Raw genomic sequence first — 11,388 nt, 5'->3', positions numbered from 1 at the left:
CCCCCCCCCCCCAGACTCAATGAATGGACTATCGTTAACCTATATGTTGTTCAGGTCTGGAAACTAGGTAATCTTACGATAGACGCAAATGCGCGCCCTAGTTTAGCTTCATAATTGTTTTTCGCTAGAAGACCGACGGTGCATCAAGATTCGTGGAAACAGGCAAGAGATATCCTCTGCTCGGGCTCCTCTGCCCGGTACACGATTTGGCTGAAACGTTCAAGAATCGCCATGTAGACTGTCGAGCCGAATGAGCGCGCGACTGCACTATCGAGTGATTGGACAAGGGAAGAAGGAAAAACCGATCGTTCTCTTGTCATCGTAGACTCCTTTTGTTTATTTGTCCGACCATGAGTCTGTCGAGCATCTCGCGGAACGTTCGTCTACGCCGTCAGCGCCATCTACGCGACAAAAGATCCTCCGCGCTCTCAAGTGCAATAAGCCACAGAACGCGACCGACTCCGAGGTGCTTGCCCGCCCGCCTGTTCCTATTTACGTCGCTGCTTATTTTTCGCGGCCTTGAGAGATGTTTTTTTTTCGGGCAGTACGTGCCATTATACGTAGGGCAGTACGTACGTACCTATCACCTCGTAACACGTGCATCGTATTAGCGACCCAGGACGCCTTTTCGTCGATCCGACGGGGTAGGAGCCAGTTCGAGCGTTTGTGTCAGCCGAATGTCTGTAACTTAAGGTGGCAAGGCGAAAGTTTGAAATCGCAGGACACGCGGAGCGAGACCAGCCGTTGGCTCAAGACTGGGCTGGCTTGTCTTTTCTCGAGAACCCGGATGGTTGCCGGACGACGGTCAGTGGCACTTCGGTCATTGCCACTTTGACACGAAATCGAGGAAAATGCGCGAGGTCGCCCAGTGGCCAAGAGGGTTGCTCGGTTGCTCGGTTGCTCGGTTTACCGCAAGCGATGTCAGGTGAGTCGAGAATCGGAACGGAGGTCTGACGTAGTTTTCGACCAACCAGATCGCAAAGATCAGGAGGCGCGGTCGGCCAATGACGCTCTACTCTGTCATCGCGAGGACTCCCGGTGGTCGCGTAACCGCGTGATACGTTTTGAAAAGCAGCCTCCCTTCGTCAGGCTCCTTCAGTCGTATTGCGGATAGAGCGAACGGTGCACGTGCCGCCGCCACTTGCACCGCCACTTCCAGCGCCACTTCCACCGCCACTTCCAGCTACCACTTCCAGCTGCCACTTCCAACTGCCGCGGTACCAGCTGGCTCAAGATCGCGAGTCGCACAGTGATGCTTGCCGTGTCTTCTGCTTCTTCTCCCTTCGACGAGTAGTCACCTTCCTCCTCTTCCTATCTTTTCTCTGGTTCTCCAGCCTCCTCTCCTCCTTCTTCCGACGTTCCTCCCCCGTATCCACAGAAGCCCGCCTTTTCACCGGCTGCCTCCAAAGAGACACTCGACTCTCGATCGACGTCGATCCCACCGCAGCACTACACTGCCTCAACCGCCAGCGCGAACCTCGGAGAATCAAGAAACACGGCAGAGAGTCATTCGCGTCAGTACTTTGGGAAATTCGAGGCGTTACGGGTCGAGCTGTCGGACCTGTTGCTCCTGCTGTTGCTCCTGCTCCTTCTCCCGGACGTCCGCCCAATTTTTACTTGTGAAGTAACAAAGTTCCGAATAACATCGAGCTGCAACGGCGGCAGGTACGACGAATTGACAACTTCCGCCTACCCGTTCGCCTGTCCTACACTCGACGTTCTTCGTACAGTTTGAAGAACGTAGATTCCCCCGCGAGTGAGTATAGGATATAGATTCACGCGACGGTTCGACCTGTTTAATCGGATTAAAGAAGAAACCTCAGGTGACCTCAGGAGGAAGAGAAATCTATTGGAGTTCTAATTCGGTTGAGAAAAACAAAAATGTGCATCAGTCTCATTTAGCCAGCTAAGTTTGTCCGTTGAGCGAGAATAGCGAACGAGAGGAGTCGGAAGGAGTGTGCTGCCCTGCGCAATTCTCGTTATCGTCCGTCGAAGGAGCAAGGACTTTGGGCTTTTGGCTTTCCGACTGGCAGGTAGAGGTTTACGGGTATCCCCGTAAAAATCCCATTGCGCGTTTACTCGTGAGCGCGCCAGGCGCACGTGTCACATAGAGCAGTACCGGTTGCAACACGGATACCGAATAATATTCGCTGCACATTCGTGTCTTGGAAATTTTCTTTAAATTGTTGTTACGATCAAATTTGTTCCTTGCTTCGCTTGAGCTTTTTATTTTGGTCTATTCACTCGACAGGTTGACCCTCTTGTTTTGTTCGTTCGCTCGTTCGCTCGTTCGCTCGTTCGTTGATTCGTTCGTTCACCGCGCGACGACAACGCAAATGCCCCACTATATTTAGATCGCGTAACGAAGCGTTAAGTAGCGATTGACCTTGCCTCTTCCCTTCGCCACAGCCGAGACATTCTTCGAAACGAAGGAAGATCCCACGAGGAGCGGCGAGCGGCGAGCGGCGAGCGGCGAGCGGCCAGTGGCGAATAGCGCGCATCCGTCGAATGTGCAGCAGTCGCGCGCTACGCCGCCTCTTGCAACGTGCAAACGTTCTCATCGTCTTTTTCTTATGCTTCTTGTTTCAGGGAAGATGCGAGCTTGCTTCCGGAGCTGAAGCCGTCGCGCAGACTTGCCAAGTCGGAAGCTCCGCGCCCGAGGGCTATTGACAAAAAGTAAGGAATACAACACAACCCCGCCGCCTCCTCGTACGTTGCCTTCTCGACCTGCGTTGCTCTCGACCCGCGAAACGCGGGACGCGCAGATTTTTCGACAAAACAGAATTCAAAAGAGTCCGGGAAAAGCGTGAGAAAGGGCAGGGAAGAAGCCGGAAGAGAAGAGAAGAAGAGCAAGAATTTTTTGGAATATACCAAGTAGAGAGAGAGAAAGAGAGAGAGAGAGAGAGAGAGAGAGAGAGAGAGAGAGAGAGAGAGAGAGAGAGAGAGAGTGACGAGTAGGGAGATATAGAAGGTGTGCGTGTGCGTGTGCGTCTGCCTGCGTGTACGTTTGTACGAGTGCGCGGGTGCGAGAGCTAGAGAGCTAGAGAGAGAGAGAGAGACAGTCGTGCGCGAAGGACAAGAATAACGAAAAGAGGAGCGAAGAGGAGAGGAGAGGAGAGGTTAAAAGTAAAAATGATGTTGTCGAGAATCATTTCGGCCGTCCTACCACTACGGGCAATTGCGTTCTTCACGATCTTCACGATCTTGACGATCTTCACGCTAGAGGATTTAGTCGCTGCAGACAGCACAGCCGATTCCACGACTCGTCCACCCCCGTGTGTTAGGTAAGTACGTCACTATCATCGCATCCTTCGTCACCACTTGCACCGACATTAAATCGATCTTCTCCGATCGGTCTCTAGTTCCTATTGGGTTCTAGGATGGGTCCCTTCAAATTTATCGATCGCCATCGATACCCGCGTCCCTCAGATATATCGGATTGAAATATTTGGAAAATTCTAAAATTTTAATATTCTTTACCGACTCCCCATATCTTCCACATTACTTAATCTATAAGCCGAGGGATCTTTTATCGTTTAACGACCGGCATTAAAGATTCTTTTAAATATTGTCTAATTACCATAGAGCGAATAGAGGGAGCTCGTTAACTCTGAGGCACGTGGGCGTGGCAGCGTCTCGTTCAAGGTATTTCGCTGAAACGTCGTTTTCCCTCCTGTGTTATCACTTGGAGACAGGAAGGATCGTCATCGTTACGATAACAACGGCATTGACGTTAGTCAATTGCGCGCTTGACGCCTCGACGCCTCGACGCCTCGACGCCTCGACGCCTCGACGCTTTTAAACGCGCGCGACGCCTTTGCCTCGAGGAGAATTGGACGTTTTCGAAATTTCTCGAATCCACAGGGCGCATCCTCCGCTCGTTATCTCAGGCGCTAATCCGTGTGGCGTCTCGCGAGGGCCGCGCGACGGCCGACGCTCTGATCCGCCGTTCCAATTGCCTAAGGCCTGAGACAGTCAGAGACTCGTTCCTCGAATGCTCAAACGTTCGGCACTTTTCTTAGCACGCTTATACAGAGACACGACCGTTCGATGCGGCTCGGAGCTCCTTCCTTCCTTCCTTCCTTCCTTCCTTCGGCCGGGGCTCACGCGTCGCTCGGGCTTCGTACAAATTTCGAGAATTCCTTCGGACGTAGCTGCCCACAATTTCGGAAATTGCTTTTTCCGAAAGTTCGAGCTCGCCTCGCGAACGCTCCGGGGATCGAGGGAGACGCAGGCGACTCAGTTTTACCAGCAATTAAGCCGCAACGCGCAGCGAAGCGACTGAAGGCGAGGAGAGCCTCAACGACACCTCGCGCCTATCTGCTCAGGCTACCGTTTACGTTACGGTTGTTTCGCTTGTTTCGCTTGTTTCGCTTGTTTCGCTGAAGACTCTCCCTATGCCGGTAACTCCTACAGCCTGTTCAAGGAAACTCCTGCATGCACGTTGCAAGGAGTTGTTAGGCCCGATCGGTTGACGTCCTGCTCGCGATTTGACGATAGCCAGAAGGGGTGGGAGGGATAGGAGGAGGTCAAGGACACTACGGAAGGAAGCGAGGAGAAGAAAAGCAAAGTATAGGGGATGGGGTGTAGAGATACAGGGGAGCGAATGGACCAAGGAAATAGATGGGGATAAGGGAGCTAGAGATAGGACGGCTATGCGTGTACAAAGTAAAGCAGCGGGTCTGCATTGCCTGACCTGTTGCAGCGACGTGTATTGCCATGGGGAGCTGCTGCACACGATACAGATGGCCTCGATCTACACCGACTCGAAGACCTTCGTCGACATGAAGATGAAGAATCCGCCGAACGAGACGCTGTCCCTCTTTCGGGAATTCATGCGACTAACGAACAACACGCCGACCCAGGCGGACGTGCGCGCCTTCGTCAACGAAACCTTCGACCCGGCCGGCTCGGAGTTCGAGGACTGGGAGCCGGCTGACTGGAAGACTCATCCGCAGTTTCTTCAAAGGATCCACGACCCCGAGCTCAGAAAGTTCGCTTCGGATCTGAATCAGATCTGGAAGCTCCTCGGGCGAAAGATGAAGGACGACGTTCTTCTGAACGAGGAGCTCTACTCGATCATCTACGTGCCGAATCCGGTTATCGTACCGGGCGGTCGTTTCCGGGAGTTCTACTACTGGGACTCCTACTGGATCATCAAGGGGCTGCTACTCTCGGAAATGAAACTGACCGTCAAAGGCATGCTATCGAACTTCGTTTCGATCGTCAAAAAGATCGGCTATATTCCGAACGGCGGTCGCATCTACTACACGATGAGGTCGCATCCGCCGCTGCTGATTCCCATGGTCGAGGAGTACTTGAAGGCAACCGATGACGTCAAGTGGCTCAGGGAGAACCTCTGGCTCCTCGAGAAGGAGTTTGACTTTTGGATGACCAATCGGACCGTCGATATCGAAAAGGACGGGGTCAACTACACCCTGGTTCGCTACTACGAAGAGTCCACTGGACCCAGACCCGAATCCTACAGGTACTAAATTGTCTATCGTCTGCCGTATATCGCATACATATAGTATTATCTGTTCTTCCGTCTCGCGCTTTGAGCTTTTTACGTATTTCCCAAATATTCGTTTGCTCTTCCCTGATTCTCTCTCTCTCCCTCTCTTCCAGAGAGGATTACCTCACGAGCCAGAGCTTTCGCACGAGCGAGGAAAAGGACAATTATTATACCGAGCTGAAGACTGCCGCAGAATCCGGCTGGGACTTTTCCAGCCGCTGGTTCATTCTGGACGGCACCAACAAAGGTAATGCCTAAGAGCCGCGTTTGCCTTTCTTTCTTCCTCCTCCATTCCGCCATTCCGCCATTCCGCCCTTCCGGCAGTGTCAGACACGTGTCTTCCTTTCAGGCAACCTGACCAACCTCAAGACCAGGTACATCGTGCCGGTGGATCTGAACGCGATAATCTATCGCAACGCGCGGCTTCTCGGCGAGTTCAACGAGAAGCTGGGAAATTCAACTAAGGCGGCCGAATACTTCAAACGGGCCGAGCAATGGCAGGAAGCGGTTACGGCCATTCTGTGGCACGACGAGGTCGGCGCCTGGCTCGACTACGATTTACTGAACGAGATCAAAAGGGACTACTTCTACCCGACAAACATTCTGCCTCTTTGGACGGGCTGCTACGATACGGGAAAGCGCGAGGAACACGTCATGAAGGTCCTCAAGTATCTCGAGAAGAGTCAGATAATGATTAATCTCGGCGGGATACCTACGACTCTCGAACACTCTGGAGAGCAATGGGATTATCCAAATGCCTGGCCGCCTCTGCAATACTTTGTCATTATGGCTCTAGATCGGACCGAGGACCCGTGGGCCCAGAGGCTGGCTTACGAGATCAGTCAAAGATGGGTGCGCAGCAACTACAAGGCTTTCAACGAGACCCACAGCATGTTCGAGAAGGTTTGTCACTCGGACTCTCGAGTCCTCCTGCCGACGCCTCCTGCCGACGCCTCCTGCCGCGTCAGTCTCTTCTCCTGAGATACTTATTTCTTTTGGCTCTTCCAGTACGACGCCACAGTGTGCGGGGGTTACGGCGGTGGTGGCGAGTACGAGGTTCAGCTGGGATTCGGCTGGTCAAACGGTGTTGTCATGGACTTGCTCAATAAGTATGCCGACAGACTCACTGCCGAGGATCACTTTGTCCAGGAGGATTACGTCAAGAGTGCCGCTCAACATCAGCAACTCGTCATCTCCACAGCAGGGCAACTCATGACAGGAGTTCTCGCTCTCATCATATCCCTCGCAGCAGGATTCATAGGGTGAGGTTAGTATCGCGCTTCGAGTAACCCAATGCGAGCCCGTGAAAGCACAATAGCACAAAAGCACAAAAGCACAAAAGCGCCAAAAGCACACGTTCACTAATGCCTCGTTCCTTTCTCTTTCTGTTTCAGACAATTTTCGTTACGTGTCGCTGTTTTTCAGTGCCTCCAAGCTAGAAAAATGTCACGCAAAAGTATTAGGAAAAAAAAAAAGAAAAAAAAAAGAAAGAAAAGAAAAAAAGAAAAAATAATTAGAAACTCGGTAGGTAATGCCTAATAGCGCAATGGACGAGCGCGCCACCAGGATCTACTGTAGCCCTGAGGGTCGTTCGTCTATGAATGCTAAGGACGAATAATCCAGGAAAGAGCGGTGCTTGGAGTAGAAGAATAGAACTGACGCTCGTGGCTGGCCATGAGGATTCGTCAAGTTTGCGACGTCTCATCACCGTATCTCGTCCTCGTGTTATCGACTGTTATCACAGTATTACAGTGAAGTACATGTGCGCGCGCGCGCGCGCGCGCGCCACTCTGTGTGAATGTGTAAATACGCACGCTTGCCTGCGTGCCTGCTGCGTGTTTTGTATGTCTCCTCCTCTATGTATATACGTATGTCTCTATGTACAGTGAGAACCCAACAGATCCGTATATGGCCTGTAAATAATGTATAAATATGTAAATGGGCACGAGAGAAAAGCTGCATCTAGTCAGCGCGAAACGTGTAGTAAGAAGTAGAGAAGCATTAAGCAAATAAGCAAAGGACGCCGTTTTAACTCTTGTCTAGGGAAAGATCCAAAAAATTCGTTAAAACGAAAGTAATTGCGTTCACGTCCATCCGAACTCCAGTCCCTTATAACGTAATTCATAATTCTCAACCGATATCCAGAAAGAAAGCTGGACAAGACGATTGTAGTTTTTTTTTTCAAAAATTGCCGAATACAGTCTCTCACGCCCTCGCTCCGGCGGCTTCTCGACGCTCCTCGTCACGTTTGCACTTTGAATCCCTAGAAAATCACTTTGACTAATGTCCGTCCATAATTATCGAATAACGAGTACCTCAAACCTTTTATTTACACTATGCACCCTCTGCCCTCGAATTTTTTTTTGTTTTCATATCAAGTTACGAACACGTGTTCACGCCTCCGTCGATCACCTTAACAGTGTTTCGTATGGTGAATTCGTGCAGGAGCTCACGTGTGACAGTTCCTGCCAATGCACGATGTCGCATGCGCGATCGATCTCTTGACTCTTGTCCACTCACCTTCCGGTTTCTGAGAAAAGTCCATTTGGCGATGCCAGAGCAATGCCCACTCCAGTCCCCGGAGTGCTGTAAGCTACATGAACGTCGAGCAGACCTTCCGTATTGTTCGAGCCCTTCCTGCCCTCTACATTTAGTTTTCAAATTTGCTCTACTCGTTTGGAAAAACCATCCGACCTCCTTGGCGTCGGCCCGCCGACTGCATCCAGTTCAGCTCAATAAAGTAAATAAATGAAAGATTGTGCAGTTGCGAGAGATCATGTGATTGTGCGTTGCAAGCAACAAGTAGTAAGTAATAACTCCTCCCTCCTCCCTCCTCCCTCCTCCCTCCTCCCACCAAGGCAGTCGGTTGTGCCTTTTGCAACTTGTTACGGGGGCGCATGTCTCTGCCAGGTACTCGTTCGGCGACCGAACAGACTGATGAGATCTAACAACTCCAGGAGAGATGGTCGTTAGTGGGCGACAGGGACGGCAGGGGGGGCGGCGGCGGCAACAGGGGACCTACCTCCTCCACGGGTCTCGATGCGTTTACGTTGCGTAGCGTGCTGCTGCTGCTGGTAACGCTGCGAAGGCAGAGAGGGAGCTGCCGTCGTCGACGAAAGTCTGCGCTTCCTTCTACACGATCGTCATGCGATCCTCCATTCCAGTGCTGCCGTCCTTTTCCCCTAATTTGCAAAGCGCACCCGAACTGCGACTCTCAGCGTCTCGTCCGTCTTTGACTCTTCCGTCTCTTGATGAAGTTTTGCATGCTGGTCCGCGTGCAGCCTGGCACTGTCTGCTGGCGGCTCAGACGATACGTACTGTTGTCCAAAAGTCATTTTTAAGGCATGTAACGCGACCACGGTTGCTTTTTGAAGATCACTCAAAATCATACAATGTAAAAGATGACTGTAGGATTTACGCGCTTTCTGGGCGCTGTCGATGATCTTGCACGAAGAGTGGATTTTCTAGGATCTTTTGTTAGAACTATCTTTCTGCCTTTTTTTCCAAATCCAATCTCCATAGAAATATCGAAATATTCTCTGGACGATGCTACGTTAATGATCATTATCGTCTCCTGCTTCCTCGTACCGTTTTGAGTCTCTTTCATGTAGGATGGAGAGCAATTTTTTAATTCCGTGAAACTCGAAAAAATGTAATCCAAGTCATGGTAGAACCTCTGCTTCTGTAGTAAAACTATCTCTCTCTCTCTCTCTCTCTCTCTCCCTCTCCCCCTCCCTCCTTTTGATCTTAGTCACAAGAGAGAGAGAGAGAGAGTGAGAGAGAGTGAGAGTGTGCTTGAGCGAGTGAAAGTGCATCGGCGCCTGATCCGTGCGCGCGCGCGCGCGCGTCTCATGCTTCCAGGTTTCCCGTCGCCGCCGCGTTTGCAGCGTCATCAAAGTCCACGAGATAGTGACGTATTACTTGTCGGTTGCAGGATGGTGATGTACAAAAGGCGTCACTATTACGTGCCTGGACCATCGACCATGCCGAATAAACGGAAATCGGGAACGGAAGGAAGCCTCTACCGGAAACGGATAGCCTATACCGAGCTGAAGGACATGAACAACGATTGACATTCGCCCAAGTCTTAGCAGAAGTTGCTGATAACGAATTGGCAGGATAATTATTTCGGAGGAGTTGGCAAGAGCCATTATCGTTACTTTGATAATCGTCCGAAGGAGCTTTGACGCGGGGAGACGACGACGTCGCGGTTGGGCGATGAGGGACAAGAGGAAGTTGGTGCCCAGGTCACGCCGTCCTCGGCGCGATCGAAGCTTCGCTTTTTGGAGAAGTTCGCTCGGATAGCCGTTGCCATCGTCATCAGCATCCTCATCACTATGTTATCGCGATCGAAGCGCCTTCTGGCACTTTTCTCGGGCCGCACCTACTACGAAACTCATGTGCTCACCCTCAACTTTATTTATTCTTTTTTTTAAATAATTTATTGCAAAGCTCGACAAGCGAATGCGATGCGTTATGTTTCTCTTTGTCTAGTTCATTATTTTGACGTCGACTAAACGGGACTGACTAGCTTTTCGTTTGTTATTTCGTCACCGGGCCGAATTGTAGAACATTAATTTTGGCCTCGTCGTGAAATGAGCGCAGTGTAAACGTGAAAACCCAGTAGTATTCTCTCGAGTGCTTTGCTCTTTGGTCTCATGGGGGCGAAAGGAATTTTGGGTGCCCTTAGGATGCCCCATTATTCCTTAATATTATGGACACACGCGCATGCTGTCATATTCAGCCTCTTCGAGCCTTTACTTTATTACTCTGAAATGACAATTAGCCCAGTTCGGTCCGACGGAGCTAATTCTTCGTCCAAGATACTTTTGTATTTCGTATCCACCCATTTTCATGTGCCACTTCGTGTTCGACGTTGCCATTCTGCGATCGTGCTCGCGTTAACGGCCAAAGACCATGGCTCTGCGACAGCGTCCTCAAGGTCAGACCTACGATTTTCATTGGCTGCGATCAGATGATACTACAGCGCCTCTTCAGGGCCGGCCTTACGGGACTTTTGTTTTGACGGCTAAGTGGGCGCAGTGGGCGTTAGAGGGCACGGGAGATACGCAGGGAACCAGCATAGAAGTTCATACAGGAAGAGGGGATTGAAATTCCGTACACTAGCTCGTTTCAAAAATCAGAAATAAAATACACGGGAGTCTGGCTTTTCTTACCAATGTCTCCTCGATGTGGTTTCCCTTTTTATCCGGGTACCCCAGAGAATGTTTTCATGAAATTTCAAACTTTTTATATTGCTGTATTCTCGTTTTCCCGGCCTTCTTTCTTTCCTCTTCATCTCATCATCTCAGATCACACGAGACGCTCTGTCGCAACGGAAGAACCGTTCGTAGAAGTTTTGGCAAATCGTCGTTACATATTTTTAGAGAATTTGTTATCACAGCAGCCGTATCCTCCTTAGCACTATGTGCAATTGTACATAAATATATATATATACATACGTGTGACTTAGAGAGACGGCAGGAAGCACATATAAATTAGTTAGTAATTAACGAATACATTATAATGTAATATCGTACCGTCAATACTGTAGATAGATATAATATAAAGATAATCGAACGATATCTGTCTGATATTTGTCTAATCAAACTCGTAGAAAAATCGAGTCGCAGCTGAATACGTAAACGAACGATTGGCTGTACGAACTCCAGTTTTAATATATGGTACTATCCTATAGGAGGTGTATACATGCACACGCACGTGGTTAATTGCCGCGCTCGAGCCACAAGGTGTTCCTGAGTGCACGAACTATTTTATATTAGTGATTGTCACTTGAAGACAAGTGGATCTCACTAAAAAGACCGAGATACTGTGATACTTGGAAATATACGTGAGAGAATATTGAGATGGTG

The 11,388-nt window shown here is 50.3% G+C and overlaps 1 protein-coding gene across 11 annotated transcripts in view; it reads left to right on the top strand.

Annotated features, from left to right (window-relative positions):
- Nucleotides 1-11,383, top strand: part of LOC107267329 (trehalase) — a 23,983-nt gene extending 12,600 nt beyond the window's left edge. For 4 of the 11 annotated variants that reach the window (XM_015738882.2, XM_025084716.1, XM_015738881.2 and 1 more), the window contains exons 2-7: nt 2,590-3,284; nt 4,706-5,488; nt 5,629-5,762; nt 5,865-6,418; nt 6,524-6,777; nt 9,450-11,383. In XM_015738882.2, coding sequence (XP_015594368.1) covers nt 3,133-3,284; nt 4,706-5,488; nt 5,629-5,762; nt 5,865-6,418; nt 6,524-6,777; nt 9,450-9,588 — 2,016 coding nt within the window. In that variant the 5' untranslated portion in view covers nt 2,590-3,132 and the 3' untranslated portion in view covers nt 9,589-11,383. Of the gene's footprint in view, nt 1-1,520; nt 1,666-2,589; nt 3,285-4,705; nt 5,489-5,628; nt 5,763-5,864; nt 6,419-6,523; nt 6,783-6,909; nt 8,290-9,449 lie in introns of those variants that run through there. The other 7 variants (XM_015738879.2, XM_025084719.1, XM_015738883.2 and 4 more) reach the window with 5 other exon arrangements.
- The last annotated feature ends 5 nt before the right edge of the window (nt 11,384-11,388 follow it).

The sequence above is a fragment of the Cephus cinctus genome, unplaced genomic scaffold (genome assembly GCF_000341935.2).
Source record: "Cephus cinctus unplaced genomic scaffold, Ccin1 Ccin1_scaffold0401, whole genome shotgun sequence".
Classification (NCBI taxonomy): Eukaryota; Metazoa; Arthropoda; class Insecta; order Hymenoptera; family Cephidae; genus Cephus; species Cephus cinctus.
The sequence above is the reverse complement of the archived record's forward strand: the minus strand, read 5'-3'. Positions and strand labels throughout refer to the sequence as shown.